We start from the raw sequence: 16,326 nt of genomic DNA on the forward strand, positions 1-16,326 counted from the left end.
TTATATAATTACACACCGTTTCACTAATCTGCACCAAATTGTGCATAGTGACCTGTTAGGACCCTCGAGACAACACTGGCTACGTGACATTTGGACACCCCACTCTGCTTCCCAGATTTCAGTAAAAGTAAAAATGTGTTTGTGGCTTGGTGAAGCACTGTTCCTTATATAATTCCACACCGTTCCACCAAATTTTACATAGTTACCTGTCCTACAAACAACACTGGCTACATGACATCTGGACATCTCACCCTTTTCCCCGGATTTCAGCACCTTCACACGAGACGGTGGCCTGAAATCGGCGATACATAAAGGTGGTCGTAGGAGGACCAGTCTCGACATGGGGAACCTCACTCAAGGTCCTAAAAAACATTTTTTAAGGGCCTAGGATGCACGGTTGCTGAGATATATGCACTGTAACAAACTGCACCATGCCAGGGTGAAGCGACAGGTGGGTAGAGAGCACTGAAGGTCCCAGTATGCAGCAGCACACCAACTCTCGCCTCCCCCCAACGTCTGCTCCGGGGTATGTCAGACATCCACAAGCACTCATTCTCAGTGCAATTTACTCAAGAGTGCAAATCACATCAAGCGATAAGCAAATTGGAACAGCGACCTACAGGATCATTGCTTTATATAAAACAATTATTGAAAATCAAACTATCCCAGACTGTTAGACCAGGTCAGAAAAGGCATGTCCCGATGGGAGAGACCTGGACACCTCATGATTGGGGAAGATAGCAATAGTATTTTTTATTTTTATTTTTTTAAACCTTATTTATTTTTTGTTTACAACCTGTTAACTGACATAACAACCTTACATAAAAATGTGCTCTAAGATGTGACATACAACATATTATCACATCTTAGAGCACGTTCCGGGCATGTATGCTTATCGTATGTGGGTCACTGTGTATGTTCCATGGGGGGTGAGGGCAGGCTTCAATTCGTCGGACCCGGCTGCCAGTAAGCCTAAATGAAAGTTTTACCTCTGCACCTTGTCCAGAGAAGTGTCAATGTTTTTAATTGCTCATTGGGGCTCTCCGAGTCAGACCTTGCTGGGGACGTGAACATTGTTTGTACTAGTGTATTCCATGCGTCAATCCTCTTGCTACTTTTGGTGAATTCCCATTTGTAGTGCTCTATGCCATACGGCCGACTCGGCCAGTGAACAATGCCTCACGTCTGCCCACCATGCTTCAGTCCTCGGTCCAGCTTTTGATTTTTGATTTCCAGGCTATCGCAATTCTGCGTTTTGCCAGGATGCACATTAAGTCATTAATTTTAGCTATGTGTACAAGCTGTCTGTTGCCTCTTGGGAATAGTTCTAGCAGGTAGGATTCCGGCAGCCAGACCACAAAAGTGATGGGTGGAAGGTTTCGAATGAATCTAAACCACTGGCAATTGCTCTAGGCAACCTTCCACACCACCGTTTTTTAGCCCGTCTGCGCCATTGCAAAAGGGGACCAGCCATGTGCAAATCAGTCAGCAGCTGCCGCCACCGAAGGTAGCAGCCCAGCCCGAACTGCTAGGCCAGGTCCCCCTCTGCACAGAAAACCAAGAAATCCCAGACATGTTTCGGCCTTGTTGGACCTCCTCAGTGACGTGCAGCCTGGTTCCCTGTGGCGCAGCGAGCAAGGGACCCACGTCTGGGCATACCCTCTCTCACAAGGAGAAACAAACTGACCACAAAAGTGATGGGTGGAAGGTTTCGAATGAATCTAAACCACTGGCAATTGCTCTGGGCAACATTCCACACCACTCTAAAACTGTATAAATGTTTTAGCTTACTTACTTTGAGATATATTTTGCTTCTTTCCAAGAGGAGGTTCCATTTTAGAGCTGTCTTCTGGTCCTCTGTAAGAGCTAGGAATTCCTCAACCTAGAAAAGATTGCAAGCAGTTTGTACAATGTTAAAACAAGGAGATATAAGTATCATGATGAGCATGTCTTATATTTATTAAAAGTAGTGTATACACAGTGCAGGTTTTTGTAAAAAAGGAATTAAGCTATAAGACAAACTAGACTTTTTTTCTTTAATTGACTGCATGCTCCATATTTTGCTTGTTGACTGGTCAATGCTATTTTGATCACCAAATGAAAAATAAACTCATTTGTTCTGATGACCAACTCCTATATACAGACGTTGGCTTCTATATGTTCTATGATGTGATATTTGTATAGTGCAAAACTGCCATAGTAATAGCCTTGAAGTGGTTTAGGTTGTCTTAAATTCAGCAGACTGTATACTGAACACTACATGGTGAAACAGTGCATTGCAGCAAAAGAACATTACATTGTATTGAATTGTATTTGGTCATTTATATAGCGCTCTTTCCCCACTTGTGTGGCCTCAATGAGATTAATTCGGTTGGAACGCCCTTGGTGACCATAGTCAGTGTGGTGGAAAATTTTAAGGAGTTTAGTTTAGGAGATGCAGATGCATGTGTGCTTGTTGTCGGTCTAGGGTTTGGGTGGCTGATGAGGCTCTACTACGCAGCCCAAAGAGAGGGCAGGCACGTGGGCGGGAGCTGTAGAGGGTTTGCGATAGATTGCTATTGTCGATGTGTGGCCAGCTAAACCGAGTTCCTTTCGGATGGTGTTCGCTGTATGCTAGTGGCAGAGGTGTTGAGGTATGTCAGGTGTTTCAGTCTGGATGGCTATGTGTGGCGCTAGACCGGATTAACACAGCCATAGAAGCATTCTACCGTGCATGGATACTTGGCCGTGCCCGTGTCCACACTGGTGGTGTGAGATATACGTACTGTATGCTTCAAAATTGTTTGGCTGGGTCGATCGTTGTCCAGTGCAGGGAACCTTTATGTAGGTTTCACAATAAAATGTGTGTATTGAGGCTACACCTAGAACCGAGAACCCCGCCCAGTTGGAGAGAGGCCTCGGTCCTACAATCCAGTATGTTTTGCCATGTAATAAAGAGAGATGGAGGCTACACCAGACCTGAGGATCCTGCGCAGTGAGATAGGTGCCCTTGTCCCACAATGCAGTAGCTTTCAACATATAATAAGCAAAGATTGGGGCTACACCTACATCCGTGAGTCCTGTATTTTGGGAGAGAGGCCCCTGCCCCACAATGCAGTAGGTATCACCATGTAATAATCAAAAGATGGGGGCTACACGTAGATTAGATTAGAGAGTCTTGTATAGTGGGAGAGAGACCTAGGTTTGACAATGCAGTAAGCTTCATTATTTCATAAAAAAAGAAGACGACGGAGGCTACACCTAGATTCCAGAATCCTATATGGTGGTAGAGAGGCCTAAACTTTAAATGCAGTAGATTTCAGCATATAATACGGTAGGTTTCCGTAATATAACAGATATAGATGGTTTGTTATATCTAGCTTTGAGAGTACATTTGTAGTGGGAGATTGCTAATATTGAGAGTACCCTAAATGAGCAATACAGGTTAACATTAACAGTGATTCCTTAGTGATGGGCGGGTGCTACCCTGGGCTACTTATCTCATTGTTCGTGGTTTCTATTGTGGACGTATCTGGTGGGCGGGCGGGGAGAATGTTGCGGCTGTGTCACAGCGAAAGCTGCTGGCTTAACTGGAGTGCTTGTCGGGTGGGAGTGTTGTTGTGGGTAGGTTGATAGTGTTTCAGGTGTGCCTCAACAAAAGCTGCTGGCTTACCTGGAGCACTTGTCGTGTGGGAGTTTTGTTGTGCTATTAGCGGTGGTGTTTTAGGTGAAACCACTGCGAAAGCTGCCGGCCCCTGTGTTGTGATTCATAATAATAATAATTTGGCATTTATATAGCGCTACGAACCCTCAGGTATCTGAGCGCTGCTCATTATTGCCCACAGTGTGTGGTGCTCATTTATCGACCTTGGAAGGATGAAAGGCTGAGTTTGGCCCTGCCGGGATTCGAACCTGCGTTAGCAGGCTCTGCACGGATGTCAAAGCGAGCGCTCTACTCGCTGTGCCACTTGACCGGCTTGATGCAGGGGAGTTTTTATTAGTGGTGTATTCTCGGGGTGCAATGGATTAAGGGAGTATTGGTAAAAGCCAGGTTTTAAGGGCCTTTCTGAATTTCAGGTGGTTTTCAGTGTTGTGAATGTGTAGCGGTAGGGAATTCCAGATGATTGGCACTTGGACGGAGAAGCAGGAACCGCCAAGCCTTGTGGAGCTGTGGGGTGGTATCACTAGGTGAAATGCTGTGCGAGATCTGAAATTCCTGGAAGGTTGGTAGGGGGCAATTTTGTCTCTGAGGAATTCCGGCCTGGTGTTGTGGACTGCGCGGTGGGTAATACAAATGGCTTTAAAGGTGGTGCATCGAGCAATAGGGAGCCAGTGGAGGACTCTTAGGGTAGGGCTGATGTGTTCTCTGGCGGGCAGGTTAATGAGCAGGCATGCTGCCGCGTTTTGGATTCTTTGGAGTTTCCTTAGTTGGGATGCCGGGGCTCCTAGGTAGAGGCAGTTTGCGTAGTCTAGGCGGGACATGATGAGAGAGTTGATGGCCGAGAAACGGTGGGGATAGGTGAGGTGGGGGAAAATCTGCCTGAAAATCTGTAGGTGGTAGAAGCAGGTTTTGGATACACTGGTGGTGTGATTGTTGAGGGATAAATCTGAGTCCAACTCGCATCCAAGGTTTTTTACCAAGTTAGAGAGTGCACTCTCTGCCAGTGTGCCAGTGTTTGTCCTAGTGGTTTGGGCCATGGGATTGGTTGGGGAGCAGCGCCGTTTTCCTGCAGACTAGGAATTCGGTTTTCCCCGGGCCGACGATGAGGTGGTCGGTCGTCATCCAGTGGTCAATGTCAGAGAGGCACAATGACAGGTCCGGGCTACCAGAGCCTTCGGAATTTGTGATTTTGAGGATGATCTGGGTATCATCTGCATAGTTGTAGCAAGTAAGGTTGTACGAGTGGATGATTTTGGTAATGGGTTGTATGTAGAAGTTGAAGATTAGGGGTGATGTGGATGCTCCTTGGGGGACACCTTTATGTACTGGTTGTGATATGGATGTGAACTGGTGGAGGTACAGGATTTGCGACTGATTACAGATAAAGGATGAGATCCAAGAAAGGGCTGTGCTTTTGATTCCTAGCATTTGTAATCTGACTCATAGAATCGAGTTATCAATGGTATCGAAAGCTGCAGAGAGGTCTAACAGGATGAGAAGCGTGCAGCAGTCTGAGTCGGCTGTTAGGTCGTCCCAGATAGAGACTAGGGAATATTTGGTTCCCCTTAGTGGTCTGAAGCCTGATTGCACTGACTCTAGGAGGTTGTTGGCTTTGGCAATTTGGCCAAGCTGTTTGTAACCCGCGCGGTCCATCAGTTTGGCAATGAAACGCGTATTGGAGATAGGATAGTAGTTTTGGGGGAGAAGCGGGTCGAGAGTCGGCTTTTTGAGAATGGGTTTGATGAAGGATGTTTTTAGGGCTTTCGGGAAAGATCCTGATGTGAGTGAGTGATTAAGGATTGTGTGTGCGATGTTACCTGCACAGGTGGAGGTTAGTATTTTATTAAGCATTGAGGGTGGGCACGGGTCTTCTGGGGAGCCTGACGGGCAGCTGGCTGCTACAAGTGAGAGTAATTCTTGGTGTGTGATGGGAGAGAACGAGCTAAAAGATTGTGTCTATGGGGAGTTTTGGGCAGAGGACTATGGGTGAGTGGGAGGTGGCAGTAAGCGTTTAGCAATGATGCCGGTGTGTCTTTCATTGGCGGCATTGTAGAAGTGGAGCAAGAGGGTGTCGCATAAGGCTTGGGAGCTTGAAGTGGGCAAGCGCAAGCATGACTGGGATTTGAATTCTTCTATGATTTTATGTAGTTCCTTACTCGGTTGCAAGCATTTTGGATTCGGTTCCCACAGAACGATTTTTGCTTTTTTTTATTTCTGATCTGTAAATTCTGGTTGTTCTTGCAAGGGCGGTTTTGTTCTGGGCTGACAGGTCAGCTCTTCAAGCCCATTCCAGACTGTGCTTGAGAGTTTTTAGTGGTTTGAGATTGGGGGTGAACCACCTCAGCCTTGGTCCAGATATCTGCGAGGTAGGTTTTGAAGGGGTGAGGGGTGCGAGGGCATTTGTAAGCCAGAGGTCGAAGGATTCTATTGCTGGGGGTCCTTCCTGTAGGAAAAGTGAGTTAGGGGAGTTGTGGAGTGAGAATTCAAGATCTGGGGTGATTACCACTTTGTTCCATAGTGGGAAAGAAGGGGGATTGGTGGTTGTCGTTTGGGGGCTTGATCGCTAACCGCAGTGCTCAGAGGTATGGAGAAACACAATGCTGAGTGATCGGTCCATGACAGGGGGCACAGGGGCTGGGTAGACATGTTTGCAGTGCTGAATATTGCATCAAGGGTGTGACCTCTTGTGTGGGGGGGGGGGGAGTGGAGGTGTGGTGTTTCAGGTTGAATGGTTTTAGCTTGTCTGTGAGTGACCTGGTCATAGAGTTTGATGGGGAGTCAAACCATATGTTGAAATCTCCTAGGATGATGAGGGCTGGGTGTAGGATGAGGTTGGAGGCCTGTGATTCACCAAATGTGTCTGCAAAGATTTTGTTATAGCCGGGGGTGGGGGGGTCTATAGATGAGTAGGAAGCTGTGAGAGCTTGAGGGTGCAAGTTGGAGTTTTACCAGGAGGGATTCGTAGTCTGTGGTGATGGTGTAGGTGTCCTTAGTTATTAGTTTGAATTGGTCCTTGTGTAATATTGCGAGCCCCCCTCCCCTTCGTGATCTGTTCCAGATGGTGAGAATGTAGCCAGGTGGGAAGGTCTCGTGCGCAAGGGGTTCGTAGTCATCAGAAAACCAGGTCTCAGTAATGAATAGGATGTCTGAGTTTTCATCCGTGATGAGGTTATAGATGTGGAGTTTATTTTTGGAAACCGATCTGGCGTTGATGAGGGTGCAGGATATTTGATGGGATGCCGTTGTGGGTAGAGGGTGGGTAGGGTTGGGGGGGGCAGCGGGGTCTGATGTGGGACTTGCAGTGTGGAGGGAGTGACACAGTGGGAGGTGGAGTGTGGCGATGAAGGAACAATTGGAGTGGGGGGACAGGGGGCAGAGGGGAAAAGAGCTAGTACTGGGTTAGGTGTGGGCAGTGAGGTTTCGTTCCTATACTGTGGTGGCAGTGGTTGCAAACTGTGTCGGAGGATGGGCGATGCTAGGGGGGGCATTAGGTACCTGTGGTCTCGCCCTTTCCTTTCATTATGAGTGGTCATGGGTGTGTGGGTGAGAGTGGACGGTTCTCTGGTGATTGGGGTATTGGCTAGAGCTTCTCTTGCTGCGCGAAGGCCGGGGAAGTGGGAGTTGGGGGTGATGTGTAGTTGATTGGCAACAGTGTGAGCGGAAGGTGTCGGGGGATGATTGCTGGCACGGTTGGGGCGTGATGGGCATATTAGGTGTCTCACTGAATTCTCTGTTGTGTTCCGGGGGACGAGGTTCTCTAATCCGTCTCTCCATCTTGCCGCTCTTAGTTGCGCAGAGCGGGATCTGCGGGTGGGGGAAGAGTGTGACAGGTTGAGGGGGGTGGGTGTGGTGAGGATAGTAATCACAATATTGTCCCGGTGTTGGTAAGTTTGCTATGTGGCCGGGCTTCTAGGGTAGCGTGATTGCTCTACTCCCCACCCAGGCCACTCCTACCTTACTAGTAGCTGCTGGTTGATGGCTGGCCACTGGCTTCCCCTGCTGACACCTGCAGACACGATATGTAGCCGCCTCTTGAAGGGCTGCTCTGGGAGGGTGAACTAAGAGTCGAGCACGGACCAATCAGGGCCAGGGGGTGGGTAGGGAGGTGGGAGGAGGGAGGTGGAAGGAAAGGACGCTGCAGTGGTCAGGGAGAAACCAGGGGCTGGGGGCTCAAAAATATTCTATGCAAGTGGCAAAATAAAGGCCCAGGAGGGTCAGGGAACTATCTCACTCACCTGCACCACCAAGATGGAAATGGCGTGCAGGTTGAGGTGCCGGGCTACGGTTGGGAAACACGGACTTGGACAACCAATCATGGTTGCGGGAAGGGAGGCGGGAGGTGGAAGGTGGAAGGAAAAAGACGCGGCAGAGGTCGGGGAGAAACCAGGGGCTGGAAGCTCAAAAATATACTATGCAAGTGGCAAAATAAAGGCCCAGGAGGGTCAGGGTTCTATCTCACTCACCTGCACCGCCAAGATGGAAATGGCGTGCAGGTCGAGGTGCCGGGGCTAGGATTGGGAAACACAGACTTGGACAACCAATCAGGGCCGGGGGGGTGGGAAGGGAGGCGGGAGGTGGAAGGAAAAGGACACCCCAGTGGTCGGGGAGAAACCATGGACTGGGGGCTTAAAAATATACTATGCAAGTGGCAAAATAAAGGCCCAGATGGGTCAAGGAACTATCTCACTCACCTGCACCGCCAAGATGGAAATGGCGTGCAGGTCGAGGTGCCGGGCCTAGGGTCGGGAAACACGGACTTGGACACTTGGACAACCAATCAGTGCCGGGGGGCGGGAAGGGAGGCGGGAGGTGGAAGGAAAAGGACGCTGCAGTGGTCAGGGAGAAACCAGGGGCTGGAAGCTCAAAAATATACTATGCAAGTGGCAAAATAAAGGCCAAGGAGGGTCAAGGAACTATCCCACTCACCTGCACCACTAAGATGGAAATGGCGTGCAGGTCAAGGTGCCGGAGCTAGTGTTGGGAAAAACGGACTTGGACAACCAATTAGGGTCGCGGGACGGGCAGGGAGGCGGAAGGAAAAGGATGCGGCAGAGGTCAGGGAGAAACCTGGGGCTAGGGGCTCAAAAATATACTATGCAAGTGGCAAAATAAAGGCCCAGGAGGGTCAAGGAACTATCTCACTCACCTGCACCACCAAGATGGAAATGGAGTGCAGGTTGAGGTGCCGGAGCTAGTGTTGGGAAACACAGACTTGGACAACCAATCAGGGCCGGGGGGCGGGAAGGGAGGCGGAAGGAAAGGACGCAGCAGTGGTCGGGGAGAAACCAGGAGCTGGAAGCTCAAATACATACTATGCAAGTGGCAAAATAAATGCCCAGGAGGGTCAGGGTTCTATCTCACTCACCTGCATCGCCAAGATGGAAAAGGCGTGCAGGTCGAGGTGCCGGGGCTAGGGTTGAGAAACAGGGACTTGGACAACCAATCAGGGCCGGGGGTGGGAAGGGAGGCGTGAGGTGGAAGGAAAAGGACATGGCAGTGGTCAGGGAGAAACCATGGACTGGGGGCTTAAAAATATACTATGCAAGTGGCAAAATAAAGGCCCAGGAGGGTCAAGAAACTATCTCACTCACCTGCACCGCCAGGATGGAAATGGCATGCAGGTCGAGGTGCTGGTGCTAGGGTTGGGAAACATGGACTTGGACAACCAATCAGGGTCGGTGGGCGGGAAGGGAGGCAGGAGAAGGGAGGTGGAAGGAAAAGGATGCGGCAGTGCTCGGGGAGAAACTAGGGGCTGAGGGCTCAAAAAATATACTATGCAAGTGGCAAAATAAAGGCCCAGGAGGGTCAGGGATGATAACTTGTACATTCGTAACATGATAGGGTGGCAAAGATAACTTGTACATTGCAATTGAAAGTAGAAAAATCTTTGCCAGATATCGGTAAAACAATGCCATTAGATTAGCAGTTTGTATGTGATGGGTGCAAGGTGTGTTTTGCTATGTCACTGGCTAAGTGCTTGCTGGTGGGATAACAGATGCTGGCGTGGGACTCAGTCAACTAACATAGGCGCAGTGCACTAAAAAGATGAGTGAATAAAGTGATCAGATACAACTATCTATGCCGGGAGCAAATGGTCGCAGTTGTGGGTGTTGGTATGCATGTACAGCTCCCATGCCCTCCTAAACGCTTCAGGCTTAGGAAAATCTATTAGCTCACAAGAAACTGAAGGTGCATGGCTGCATGGAGGTGGGGAATGCAGATGGGATTAACAAATGTAGTATTATTATAGTAGTTATAGAAACGTAGGTAGGACGGGGTATAGGGAAAGGGTGACATGGTGTAGCAATAGTGAAATATAATGCGTAAACAATGGTGAAGTAGACACAGGGCCTGGGTATGCGAAACACTGAAGCATCGCCATATTGGAAGTGAGGCCTAACATTTTGCATTCCCCGGTGGAGGTGTAGCAGCGAAGCACAATGAAGAGCTTGAATCATTATGTCTTTCTCAAGACTCAGTAGTGAAGGTGAGAATAATGGCCTTTCTGCCATACAGATAGTGGTTTAATTGTATCAAGCTTTAGGCCTGCAAAACTAGAATGGAATGTGAACGAAAGAGCAAGGGTAGGGCTGCGCTTGTCCCGAAAGACAAACCCATGAGAGCCAGGTTAGAGGTCTTCAGCTGCCAGGATACTCAGTCTAGATTTAGGACACTATCACCCCGTAGATTAATGGTCGTCCCATTTGAACTGCCAGACAGCTGGAAAATAGACCACGTAAATCCATAAGAATTAGATAAGACGAATGTATGTGGTCCTCGAGAGGGCCAGGAGATGTGCCGCAGGTGGGCAGCTGATAAGGGGGGAGCAAAGGAGCAGAACAGTCTGATTTGCAATACGAGTAGCGTGAGGTGATGTCAACAAATCCATTCCTGCGCCGGGGAGGCTTGATTGGGGCACCCATGTGTCTGGTATCAAGAGAGGTGCATTATTATTTCCAAGGGCCAATTTGACCTCAAAGTTGTCATGCTAATGACCAGGTGTACACCACGTGATTAGACCAATGGTGAGGGCAATGGCTAGCGGTAACTCGCCAATCCAGTAGCTGGGAACCAAGGTGACAGATTAGTGGAACCACATGTTAGGGGGCCGGATTAGATTAGGATGTGGCCTATTGGTCAAGGGACTATAGGGGACTGGTAGCATGTACATAGGCGGTAGCCATTGAGGGTGGCAGATTAACACTGTATATTGTTTACGTCATGAGTGACAATTTCTTTCTTTAAAACCTTGTATTTGCTTTGAACTAACAGAGAGCTACGTGTCAGTTTGGTTCTGCCACCTTTTTCTTTTTTGTATCCAAAATACATTTTATTCCCCTGCAGAGAGGTGCACCGAGCCTTTTTCCTTAGAGGAGTGGTTTTTATTGACTGGAGGTTTTGCCTTACAAATTTGGTGACCCTGACATGATGCCAGACCCTCTGTGGTGACAGAGGGTTCCTGGGCGCACATCCAGAGCGGCCGCGCCCACCTGCAGTGACTAGTCCCATGTGCACGAACTTGAGAGGTTTATAGGAGCTGTATTGCCAGAATTTGTGTCTGCTTTTTGGATCGGGGCACTGCTCCCGGATTGTGCAGGCCGTCGATCGGACCCCGTGACGGAAGAACTCGGGAGAGCGTGTAGATGTAAGTGCACCTTTTGTGGGAGAAAACAATAAGGGGACAGGGTGCAAGAGTGCTGGGGAGTGTGCTGGTGTTGAAGTGGATGTTGAGTGGAAAGACCACGTGGCATACATTTTTGGTTTTCACTATATGAGGTGAAAGGATAAGAGACTAACGGGATCCTCTCCGATTGGGGGGAGAAGGCAGCGCTGCAGAATTAAGGTGAAAAAAGGAGAATAAGGGTAGATGCCCCATATATTGAGAGGGCCTGGGATCCCTCTGCCCAGTATAAAGAGGGTGTGAGGACAAATAGTTGTTTTTTGTCTTTTATTGGTGCTTTAATTGTGGTGGTGTAGACCGAGATTGGGTCTGGCGTCGGTGTGTATTATTTTGTGGAATGACAGTAAGGTGTGTGGGAATAGTGTCAGAGTATGTGGATTGTAGTGGTGTGAGGAAGAACAAGGGATGTGCGTGACGAGTGGGGAGAGGGGATAGAAACGGGAAAGAATTGGGAACTGAAGAACAGAAAGGTTTTTTAGAACTATGGAGAATGGTGGAAGACTTGAAGGATGCTCCCCCTGACCTCGCGAGAGCTGTGAGTGGCCCCCCGGTGATGTGTGTCCTGGATTCACCGGCACCCATTATCCTGAATACCAAGGGATGTCCCGTCCTGCCGAATGCAGTACTCACAGTGCAGCCTCGCCCAGTAGGGTGTTATCCCACACACGCAGCGACAGGGTACACAAATCCCATATATATATCCTGCTGCCCGCTACTGACCCTACACCTAACCAGTATGAGAATATACCAAACCCCATAGCATCTGCAGCCACTCAAGTTCAAGTCCGTAGGGAACCAGGGCGGAGACCACATAATGATTTAGAGGAAGCCTTAAGAAAGACAAAAGAAGAGTTAGCTAGGTTAAAATTGGACAGAGGAGATGGGCAAAGAGCGCCTATTGGATTGGATGAATTGCGAGCAGGGGACATATTGTTTAGAATTGATAGCACAGCGATTAGGGATGTGCATGTGGAGACAGAAGGTAGCGGGCAGCATAGAGGGAGGCCATGGGCTGGGAGCTTGGATTATGGATCGGTCCGGCCAATGCCGATATTGCTGCAGTTGCGGAGCAGGAAGAGTGGGACATGGCAGAGGAGCAGGGAGAAGAGGACATCCCGCACATGATATTGCTGCGGGTTGAACATTTGTGGGGGCCCATGTTGAGAGTTTGCCATGGGTGCATGGCAGTGATGAAGGGGAAACAGAGGTGGAGGGAGAGACGGCGGAAAGGCCGGTGGGGACACAATTCCCATTGTTGCATAAGGGACCTGGTAGGGCACAATATGTACTGTGGTCACACATGGACAGGAACAAATTGATTAAGGTGTTACGGTCTCTCACTTTGGGCGCAGGCAAGTGGACATATGGCTTTCAGAAGCAGACAGCGGGGATCACCCTAGTTGTGGGTGACATGAAGAGCTTGTTCGCTGCAGTATCAGGGGACCAGGCAGATGACATTTGGGTTAAGACAAGGTATCATGGGGTACGGATAGGGGATGATAGTCATGACAGGGCCCATTTCAATGACTGTAGGGCCAGAGTGCGGGCGGTGCTACAACACACATACCCGACATGCCAGATTTACAGTCGATAATGATGCGAACTATGCAAGATGACGAGGACCCAGCACAGAATATACTGCAAACGCAGGAGATAGGGAGGGCAGAAACGGGGGAATCAGGGGACAGGTCCATACAGTTTTTCTATTTTATGGTAAAGAAAGGCCTCCCTAAGGAAGTGCAGAAGGTGCTAGATAAGGAGGTGGCTATTGAAGCAAAGGGATGAGCAGAGATACATTCCATAATTGTGCATCATTGTAAGAAGGTGAGAGAAAACAAAGGAAACGGCTAAAATGGCACAGACAGAGGAAGCAAAACTAGTGCAGAAGTTAGCAAAGCTAATGGTATAGGGGGCGGTAGTATATGCGCCACAGGGAGGACAGACGAAGCAGAGGATGGCACCGGGAAAGATACGAGCAGCCCCAATGTGGGGAGGAGGGTATGAGTGGAATGGTGGCTATCAGGGGCAATAGTAGGGAGGACCCCCAGGGAGTGTTCCCCCAGAGAAGGGGGAGTTTGTAGGATTTAGAGCAGGCAGAGGAGGATTCGGAGGAATAGGCCCAATGGGTGCAAATATGGGGCAATGTTGGACCTGAGGAAGGATGGGTCATTTCTTGTGAGAGTGTAGGAGCAGACCAGCGGCTGCATATGACCTGCACATTACCCCATATATGCAGGGAGGACCAGCCTCTTATCCGCAACCATACGGCATGGCACCTCCAAACGTTCCCTATGGTGCAATGCCCATGTCCCTGCCCGTTGCACAGCCCCAGTATCCACAGATGTCCACAGCAGCAGCCCGCCAGCCTGCCATGTATCTGGCACCACCACAGGCCCCCCCAAGTGCAAAATAACAATGCAGTAACCCACGACATGGTCACTAATTACCAGAGGGCCAGCATGGAATGGGGGAATCCCTTTATATTTCCAGCGACAAATCCAGATTAGGACAGCCCACAGAGAGCTTTAACGTGCCCAGTCCTGTCAGTCACTGCCAACCCTGAAGAGGAACGTGGAGCGTGGAGATAAATCATTTGTTTTTTATGGTAGACATTGAAGCATGTATTAGGGAGGGGCATTTCCCCTTATCAGGTGAGGTAATTGAACATAAAGGTTCTCTGGGGCAGTAAAATCGGTTCCATTCACAGAAGAATTACCCATTAAGGTAGGATACATTGGAGCCCCATTGTATTTATTTGTTGTGGAGGGATGTGCTTAGCAAATTAAACATGACAATATAATTTACGGAGGAAGGTGTGGTGGACCCCAGTTATATGTTGCATAATGGCATGGCCACTGAGCACGTGTCTGGAAGTGAGGTGGCAACCCAAGGAGTACCTGTGCGCCCAGACTTGTTTACGTATGGAGGTACAGTTCTGCACAACGCAGTGACAGAAGTGTCCAAACACTGTGGAGGGTACCATCTGAATTCTTGTTTCCACCCCCCACCCCCGCCTCAAGACCATGAAGCAGGGACAATTCTAACACTAGACATGGAAGAGGTGGTGGTGGCAAGAGACAAAAAAAAAGTGCTGATAGGGACTGATGCAGAAAGATGAGAATGGCGCACGGTACTGTGCATTGACCCATCCCAACCATTGAGGGAGGTATCAGACGGGCAATTGTTTGAGAATGCCGACAACGGGGAAATGATTTTGGAAGTGTGTGTGTCCTGTGCGAAATAATGATTCAATGTTGCAATATTCCATGTCCCATCATGATAGCTGGGAGTATTCCACCATTTACCCAGGATGATTTAGCACAGATGCCAGACTATTTATGGACGAACAACCCCCATGACGTAGGACTGTTAAAGAGTGTGGCAGCAGTGCACATGACCATCAAACCAGGAGCAATCCAGAGTAAAGCAGTACCTGTTAGGAAAGATTCCTCCAACACCAATTTTCCCTTCATATTATGGACCCCCCCAAACTTTTTGCTTTTGTTTGGCTGACCTAACTTGACTTTTTTCAGTGGAGCCGAGCCTTCAGCTGCACTCCCCTGGGCTTTTGGTAATTTGTTATGGGGAAACTGACATGTCCTTCAGACTGTCAGTACTGGGAAACTATGTGTCCCTTAGTCTTTAACTTTGTTGCCATTTCTAGGTAACTTTTTATCTGTGCGCCAAGTACCATTCTGTACCGTGCACAGCGGTCTTGACCGTAGACATTCCCAAACGATTTTTGGTAGTGAGACAAGTATGCCTTGGAGGAACTGGTGGCAGCAGTTTACTTTCCTGGTATTTTTACTTCTTTTTATTGTACTATACCGAGTTTGGTCCCTGACAGTGGCCAGTGCCAAAAATGGCCACGCCACAAAGTCTTTTGTTCTGTCCTTTGGCCATCTTGTCTGTAGCCTTCGCCCAGGTTGAGCTGACCCGGAAATTCTTTATTTGGGCATGCAGCCTCCCATGAAAACCACATCTTTCGCACGCTTCTGCATGTTACATGTGCTAGTGTCCAGGCAGAGGACTGGAACTGTCTGGTCCCAATCCACACTACTGGTGGCAGGATGTCTGGTTTGCCTGAATGACTGAGACAACCGTGGGCCATGATTGACCCACACCTGGCGTGCATGCAAGAAAGCAGATCTTCCATGGGTTATCCCAGATTTGAGCACAAACCGAATCTTGGATAAGAGAAGGGGCTCTGCATCCATTCCAGGTCGATCAACTGGAGTTCACTCTGAACTACAGAAGGAGCCAAGTATCCTGAACGCTGAAGTAGAACTACTCTCGGCACCTCCTGATTACCTGCCAAAAGAGCCTTCTCCGAAGTGTTCCTGGGCGTCTAGTGAACTGACCAGCTCTATCCCGGGGTATCGCAGAGGAGCGCCGCCGTCTGGAGTTGACACTCGAGACTTGGGGAATTGCTGGATTGTGGTCCTCAGCCCTCTCCCGCCAAATAGTCTTCTGGGTAGTGGTCTAGGAGAGTGTGCCACGCTTCAAGTCTTTGTGATCCCAGCGTCAATACATTGTGGCAACGGTCGCTGTAGGTGCTTTGCCAATCTGGCATCCTGTGCCTGGAAGCCTGCTGCACCGGAACGTTCGTACTCTCTTCTTCGTGAGCTGAGAGAAGGCTACAGTCCAGTCAGGTTCCCCGCTTCGTAGGGTTGGACTTTTTAAGTTAGAGTTTAGAATATGAATATCGCCCAATGCAATAATTGTGTTAACCCGAGCTTCTATTACAGGTTGTGGATGTGTTTTCCCCCATTTTGCATTAGACTAAAAGCAATTGTATATATGTAATTTGGTGATAGCTTGTGTGGTAATTGTTCCTTAGTACTGTGGTTATTTGTGTTTCATTATAAGGCCGATAATAAATGTATATGTATTTTTGATATACACCTGTCGAAGAGTAATCTGTGGCTCGTTATTGTGTGTGCTCATTGTGGGCTTCCGATCACTCTCACCCCTCCTGAGACTTAGTCTTGACCGCCGCCAAGCT

The 16,326-nt window shown here is 48.9% G+C and overlaps 1 protein-coding gene across 1 annotated transcript in view; it reads right to left on the bottom strand.

The window, feature by feature from the left end:
- MEIOB (meiosis specific with OB-fold) overlaps positions 1 to 16,326 on the bottom strand; it is a 1,713,677-nt gene that overhangs the window by 180,889 nt on the left and 1,516,462 nt on the right. Inside the window, exon 13 of the mRNA XM_069647289.1 lies at positions 1,796 to 1,882. Within this exon, the coding sequence (XP_069503390.1) occupies positions 1,796 to 1,882 (87 nt within the window). The remainder of the gene's footprint in view (positions 1 to 1,795; positions 1,883 to 16,326) is intronic.

The sequence above is a fragment of the Ambystoma mexicanum genome, chromosome 2q, assembly GCF_040938575.1.
Source record: "Ambystoma mexicanum isolate Mex_15411 chromosome 2q, UKY_AmexF1_1, whole genome shotgun sequence".
Lineage (NCBI taxonomy): Eukaryota > Metazoa > Chordata > Amphibia > Caudata > Ambystomatidae > Ambystoma > Ambystoma mexicanum.